Source organism: Nycticebus coucang, chromosome 8 (genome assembly GCF_027406575.1).
Source record: "Nycticebus coucang isolate mNycCou1 chromosome 8, mNycCou1.pri, whole genome shotgun sequence".
Lineage (NCBI taxonomy): Eukaryota > Metazoa > Chordata > Mammalia > Primates > Lorisidae > Nycticebus > Nycticebus coucang.
The window spans coordinates 56676514-56684205 of NC_069787.1; the positions used below are offsets into that span (position 1 = coordinate 56676514).

Genomic DNA, 7692 nt, shown 5'->3' on the forward strand with positions numbered 1-7692 from the left:
CTATGATGTCTACTCAAGGCGACAAGTGAGACTCTGTCTCAAAAAAAAAGAACAACACCCAAACATAATCACACATTTTGGTGTATGTTCCCCCATCTCTATTTTAGATGTATTTTATTTTATTTATTTATTTTTGCAGTTTTTGGCCGGGGCTAGCATATGGGACCTACTCCTTTGAGCCACAGGTGCCACCCTAGATGTATTTTATTAATGAATTTTGACCAGTAGAAGTTTTTCAACTTCTGTATATTAAATCTAGAAAATTTTTTTCTTTTATTCTTACCAGAGACCATCTCTTTGTCTACCTTTTCTTTTTCTATGTGTATAAGATTTTTAATTTTATAGTATTTAACACTTACCCATTATTAAATACGAGCTGTGAGTTGAACTCGATTTCCTTTCCATATATTTTACTTTCTCAGTACCATTTCTTGACCAGTCATTTCTCTCCCATTTGTGTAAGTTTTTTCTCCACACGTAGATCTGCTTCAGGACAATCTGCTTAGCTCACTTATTTTAGAAATTAGAACCGGTGAGGTTGTGGCTTCTCCAGTTTCTAGTTACAGCAAACTAGTACTAACTAAAAATAAAGTTGAATTTCAATTTATTATTCTTAATAATGCCCAACAAATCTAAGTGGTCTTATTTGTTCAATCATATTTCCATTTAAAATGTACTTCCCACCACTTCCATTAAGATGTATCTGTGATAGTCTTATAAGTCACCATAGGATTTGAAATTTTTCAATTTTTATTCATCATTTTGAAGTGCTAATATGGTTATTACTTTACAGGCTGCTTACATCCTCAGCTTTTAGTAATATTCTTTTAATGCAAGTACATTCTCAAATGTTTAACTCTTAAAGTTTGGTTTTATTCTTTAGGTATGGAGAATAAACACAAAGCACAATATAATCTATGTAAATGGTTCTGTACCTGGACATAAAAATTGTTTAGTAAAGGTATGTATAACTTTTTCACATTGTTCATATATATAGACATGTGCCATAAATTCTCCTTTGACTCTTATATATAGCTTAAAAATAAGTAACTCTTTTTCCACATGTTGTCTGCTGAATTTTTCTGCTTTTAACTAGCACCTGAATGAAAAAAATACACAGGATAAAGTATATCCTATACTTTATCTATACTTGGTCTATAAAGAACTTGTAGGGACCATAAGGAGGATACTAGACTAACTATTGCCAAAAATATCTGTCTTTTCAAAAAAGATCATTTTAGCTTTTTCAAGTGCCCATCTTCAGATGAACAGGTAAAGAAAACATGGGGTATGGGTGTGTAATGAGTACTATTCAGCCATAAAACAGAATTAAATTCTGTCATTTGTGGCGCCATGGATGAACCTGGAGGACGTTATGGTACGTGAAATAAGCCAGTCATGGGAAGATAAGTACCACGTGATCCCACTCATCTGGAATCTCAAAAAAGTTGATCTTGTGGAAATAAAGATCAGAACATTGGCTATCAGAAGCTGGAAAATGTACAGGGAAAGAGAGGGTTGGTCAACAGGTACAAAGTTAGAGTTAGACAGAATAAGTTCTGATGTTCTGTTACACAGTAGGTGACTATAGCAAATTATAGTGTGTATTTCAAGATTCCTAGAAGAAAGGATTTTGAATGTTATCACCACAAAGAAATGATCAATGTTTAGAGTAATAGGTATGCTTATTACCCTGATTGGATTATGATACAGTATACACGTATATTGAACATTATATGGTACTCCATAAATATGTACAGTTATGTTTCAATCATAAATAAAAGACAACATTTTGGCTTTTCTAAAGAGTTTGACAAAGGAACTGGAAATATGTAAGTTACTTTCTTGTACTTTCTTGAGATGATTAAAGGTAGACATTTTAGAGGGAGGTTTTTTATTATTATTGGCCACAGCTGTGATTATACTTTTAAGTGTTTTTCTTAAAATATGTATTTTTATTTTGGAAAAAATTCTAAAACAAAGTAATGAAAACAGATAGATAGGTTTTAAGAAAAACTCTTAAGCTCTCAGAGATTTACTTTAATCACATAAAATACAAAATAAATAATTCTGTCTGGGATTTAGGCCAACGTACAAATTCTCTGACTTCTAAGTTTTTAATCTCCCATTCTGAAAATAAATCTATATTAGAAGTAATGTCAGCTATATCCAGAAGTATATTCTTCATTGATTTTCCAACAATAATTGCAGCAAAAAATAAAATTGAAACTTAAACCTCAGATTTATTTGGTGTTTCCCTATATATTCTCTCTTTTTAAAATAGGTTCCATTACTAGTATAAAGCGTAATTATTTTTACTCTTAAATAAAAGTTTTACTCTTATTTTAAATAAGAGTATTTAAAAATAATTACTCTTATTTTTACTTTTAAGTGGGTTTACAACCTTCTCTGACAGGTAGTTGAAGTCAGCAGGGTGTCATTGTACTTCTCAAAACATTTTGGCTTCATAATTAAGCATATTCCTAGCTCTGCATTCCAGTTTATAGATTATGAACATCATAATTTAATAAAAGAGAAAAAGTGGAGAGATTATTTTCTGTAATACAGTTATACTATATAGCAGATTAATTTCTAAATGTCAGGTCCTCCTTTTCTGCCTGTTCTACTGCATACAGGTTTCTAGGCTTGCTTTTTAGCTGCACCTTAACCATCTCAGTGTCTTGTTTGGCACCAGGAGGGAAGAAAGCTATAGTATGTACAGTGATATCATGTTGTGGTTGTTAAAGATTTGGTGGGGGAGGGGACAGAGTCTCAAGCTTTGCCCTGGGTAGAGTGCCAGGGTAGAGTGCTTGGGCTCAAGCAATCCTCTTGCCTCAGTTTTTCCATTTTTAGTACAGAGGGTCTCGCTTTTGTTCAAGCTGATCTCGAATTCATGAGCTCAAGCAGTCCATCTATCTCAGCCTCCTAGAATGCTAGGTGTAGAACACCTGGCCTACAGATAGTTTATAACCAGCAACATTTGGTATTCATATTTACTGACCGCTGCAATAAAAGATTATTTCCAAAACCTCAGTCCACTCACTCAACCAGTGATGATTTGCCATCACTAAAAATATTCAGAAGGTGCACTGAAGATAGTTCTGAAAGAGGGGGCTAAATGTATTTTGAGAAACTATAGCTAGCATCAGAGCAATGTCTAGTCCTCTTCGAACTGTTATTACACTAGTAAATATACTTACAACAAACATATTTTAAAAAGAGAACTCGTACTAAAAGAAAAATCTTCAAAATATAGTGCCTACATAACTCTTTTTAACCTTAAACAAATGTCTGTCTCTAACACTGACATGTGCAACTGGGAAGTGTTTTATGGGTTTGTCTTTTCACCCCCACTGTTTCATTCCGTCAGTGATCCCCTAGCAGGTATTTAAATAAGGCCCCTCTTACCCCTGGAGATTGAGCCATTCCTCGGTGGGCAGGTCATTTCATTAACCTGAGGAGGTCAGGGTACAGAGCTACCAAAATCTTTTTGTTTTTAAGATTCCAAAGTTAGTAAAGATAGTCTTAGGAATGATCAACCTATTTAATTCGCATAAGCTTTTTTGTTGCATTTGGATTCACTAAGTGTATTAATAGAGCCTAAAGAACTGTCGTTTACAGCATAATGTAATGTATGTTATTAAATTCTATTCATTTGTGCTCATTCATGTGTTCTAATACATAAAATTTATTTTCAGTTTTGCCTGGGTTTTTTGTCTAGTCTTTCCCCATCTTTCCTTAAAAGACTTAAATTGGTTTGCCAATAGACATAATTATAAAAAGAATGAGATAGATAGTTGAGTCTTGGTGAAGGCAGGAAGATAATAAAGCCTGGGGTAGGAGCAAGTACACACCACGATCTTACCCATTTGTTAAAGATGGGCTGCAGACTTTAGGTCCTCAACTTTAGAGCCACCAAGACAAAAAAGATTTGTCATCATTTTTGTTTCAAACTGAAGAATTCCACTACTGTAGCATTTACATTTAGGATATATAAATGCTTTTGTTATCTAAAATATCCCTCAAGTGTAATGGATCTATAAAAGTGTGGAAACAACTGAGAAATAGTTCTTTGGGTCATTAATCACTAATGTTTATTCATCAAATTAGCACAAAGTTTTGTTATGATTGGCTTTTTGCTTGGGTTTATTTTCAATGCTAAATACTGAAAATGTTTAAAATGGTAAAAAATATTTTTTTCCTAGTTAAGGTTCAACCTAAGATTAATGAATTAGGGGGAAAAAAACTAAACAAGTTTATTTTCTCCTGGGCAACTTACTGATAATTTTTTGAAACGGTCATTAGAGATTAAAATAGATCTGTTTTTCTGTACTTAACTGTTCTTAGCAGCTGTGTGCTTATTTCAACTAAATTATTCATTACTTATTGCCAAACTGATTATGCCTTATTTTACTCTGTGTATATAATTACATGTAATCATTTTTTAATTTCACTATGAATGAAGGCTGTAGAATGAGTCAGAAGCTTTAAAGAACGCAATAATGTTTTCTAAAAATAAAATCTAACATTTTAGATCACATTAATATCTGTACTCAAATTCTTTGGTCTATGAATTCACAGATATAATTTGAATTCTTTTTTAGAGCATAAAGAGTTAATAAGGCTCTTACAAAGACTTACAAGTCTCTTACTATTTTTGTCAAATATAATTCTGTCTTTACCTTCCAAATAAGAATGCTGTTTACTAAATGTAAGCTAATTTTCTTAATAAAAGGTCATATTTTGGTTAGGTACTCTTAGAGTCAAGATTAACAAAAATACTAGTAAGGGGTTTTTTTTAACCTCTGCTCAAAAAATTTGTGCTATACTGGCTCAGTGCCCGCAGCTTAGTAGTTACGGTGCCAGCCACATGCCCCAAGGCTGGCAGGTAAGAGTCAGGCCCAGGCCAGCCAAAACAACAATGACAACTGCAACAAGAAAATAGCTGGATGTAGTCCCAGCTTCTTGGTAGGCTGAGGCGAGAGTATCGCTTAAGCCCGAGAGTTTGAGGTTGTTGTGAGCTGTGACGTCACGTCACAGTAGCGAGGGCGACATAGTGAGACTGTCTCAAAAAACAAATAAAAACAAAATTTTTGCTATATAGAGTAGAAAATAAAATAATCAAAATAGATAATTATCTATTGAAATAATAAAATTATTAAATAATAAAATAGATAATTATTAGGTATATAGTTTATGTCAGGTAAAAATGAATCTGGATTTAAATGATATTTGAGTAGTAATTTCAGAATATAACATCCTTTTGGGCAGTTCGGGAGATTTACAAGTTATGATAAGATGTAGAGTAATAATTAGTGACTTTTATCCTTATAAAATAGCTGATTAACTTGAGTTTCTGTCATTCAATTAATCAGATTTTTGGAATCAAAAGAATACATTAACTGAATTCTTTTTTATGCTATATATGTCACAGTTGTGTTATTCACATTAGAAAGTGTAGGAGCAGATATTCTTTGATTATGAATAGTAGATAAAACAGACTACCTTTAATTGGTAGCACTTATTAAAGTAAAATTTTTTGCTGCCTCCCTCAGGTCAAAGACTCTAAACTGCCTGCATATAAGGATTTCTGTAAAAATCTACCGTTCCCTACATATTTTCCTGATGGAGATGAAGAGGGACTACCAGAAGATTTGTATGATGAAAACGTGTGTCAGCCTAGTGCACCTTCTATTATGTTTGCCTGACATCATTGGACTTGGAAGAACCTTACATATTCTGTGAGCACTGATGAGCCCGAATAATAATCTAACCAGAAATTATATTCTTTCCTAGTCGCAACAATACCATACTTGTCATCTCTGTCAAAGACATAGATCCCTCATCGCTCAGTTGAATTTTGTTAGAAGAATTACTTCATTAAACATATAAATTAAGTAGGTTAGATTTGCTAAAATTGGCAGTTTGCATATTAGCAAAATAATTGTAATTCGTGGACTTCATTATTTTCTATTTCTGGAGATAAAATGTATATAAATTTAACTTTATTAAAGATCTGTCAATCTTTTTGAAAGAGTGGTCGTGATACAGTAGAAAACCAACAGGAACTGTGGTGCAACCTGTTTGGGTAAAGAATCCATTTGCTAAAATTCACTTTTATTATTTTTTTGCATTTAAAAGAAGAAAGTAAGTGAGATTTTTATTTGAATTACAGAAATACATGTTGAAGGCCTGACAAAGGAAAGATAAAATCATTAATTAAGGGTCCTATTTCTTTTGGAGCAGTAATTATTTTTTACTTTGATTACTCAAATGTATGAGTGGTATAATTATTTTTCTATGATGCCTTTCAAAAAGGAGTTGTTCATTCAACAAACTTAATCAAGTATTACTCAAAATGTTAATTCTTCTGGGTTTCTTTTCATTGTAAGAAATTAAGATATATTTACTAATGGCTACTCAAGACAAATAATTAAACTTAACAATGTAAGTATAAGCAGACCTCATTTAACTACTCAACTTCCTCCAAACCAAATTCTTGATTTATATCAACCAAGAAGCTTATTGATTATAGTGTCATGTTACATCTCCACATGATTTATTTATCACTAATAAATTTGTATTAAAAGATCCAGTAGTATTTTCCAGGCCATATTATATCTTTCTCATTTTCACTTTAAATCCAAATCCAAAAACTTTTTTTTTTTTTTTTTTTTTTTTTTTTTTGAGACAGAGCCTCAAGCTGTCACCCTGGGTAGAGCGCTGTGGCATCACAGCTCATAGCAACCTCCAACTCCTGGGCTCAAGTGAGTCTCCTGCCTCCGCCTCCCAAGTAGCTGGAACTACAGGTGCCCACCACAACACCGGCTATTTTTTGGATACAGCTGTCATTTGGTGGGCCCTGCTGGATTCGAACCTGCCAGCTCAGGTGTATGTAGCTGGCGCCTTAGCTGCTTAAGCTACAGGCACCAAGCCCAAAAACATATTTTTTTAAAGTTTTCATTTGTACTTACCTTATTCAATTAAATATTTATGGCAGTTGACAGGAAATTCACTCAATAAAATAGTAAAGTAAATTTAAACATTTAGGATGATATAAATTAGAATAAGTGATATACTAAAAGGAAATGGTGTCAACATAATGTAGATGAGCAGGCTGTGACATGCAGAGTTGTTTTATTTAGATAGTGTGGTTCTGAGCTTCCTGGGTGCCAAAGAAAAACGTAATCATTGCTCTGATACATATTTCTCTTTAATCGTGACTTCTTCAGGGAAAATCCTCTGTTTTACTTGTATGGGATACAAATAAAACAAGCATACTTTCATATGCTTGAAAATAGTACTAAGTCTTTTTTTTTTATTGTTAAATCATAGCTGTGTACCTTAGTGCAATCAAGGGGTACAATGTGCTGGTTTCATATACAGTCTGAAATATTCTCATCAAACTGTTCAACGTAGCCTTCTTGGCATTTTCTTAGTTATTGTATGTAGACATTTGTATTCTGCCTTTAGTAAGTTTCGCCTGTAACCATTCTAAGATGCACCGTAGGTGTGGCCCCACCCATTACCCTCCCTCTACCCTAGCCTTCCCCCTCCCTTCCCCTTCCTTGGCCCTTTCCGCATAGTCTTGTGCTATAGTTGGGTTATAGCCTTCATGTGAAAGCTATAATTTAGCTTCATAGTAGGGTTGAGTACATAGGATACTTTTTCTTCTATTCCTGATATACTTTG

General features: G+C 33.3%; 1 protein-coding gene across 1 annotated transcript in view; it reads left to right on the forward strand.

The window, feature by feature from the left end:
• Positions 1-6656, forward strand: part of MRPL3 (mitochondrial ribosomal protein L3) — a 47466-nt gene extending 40810 nt beyond the window's left edge. Inside the window, exons 9-10 of the mRNA XM_053599883.1 lie at positions 884-961; positions 5556-6656. Of these exons, the coding sequence (XP_053455858.1) occupies positions 884-961; positions 5556-5708 (231 nt within the window). The 3' untranslated portion in view covers positions 5709-6656. The remainder of the gene's footprint in view (positions 1-883; positions 962-5555) is intronic.
• The last annotated feature ends 1036 nt before the right edge of the window (positions 6657-7692 follow it).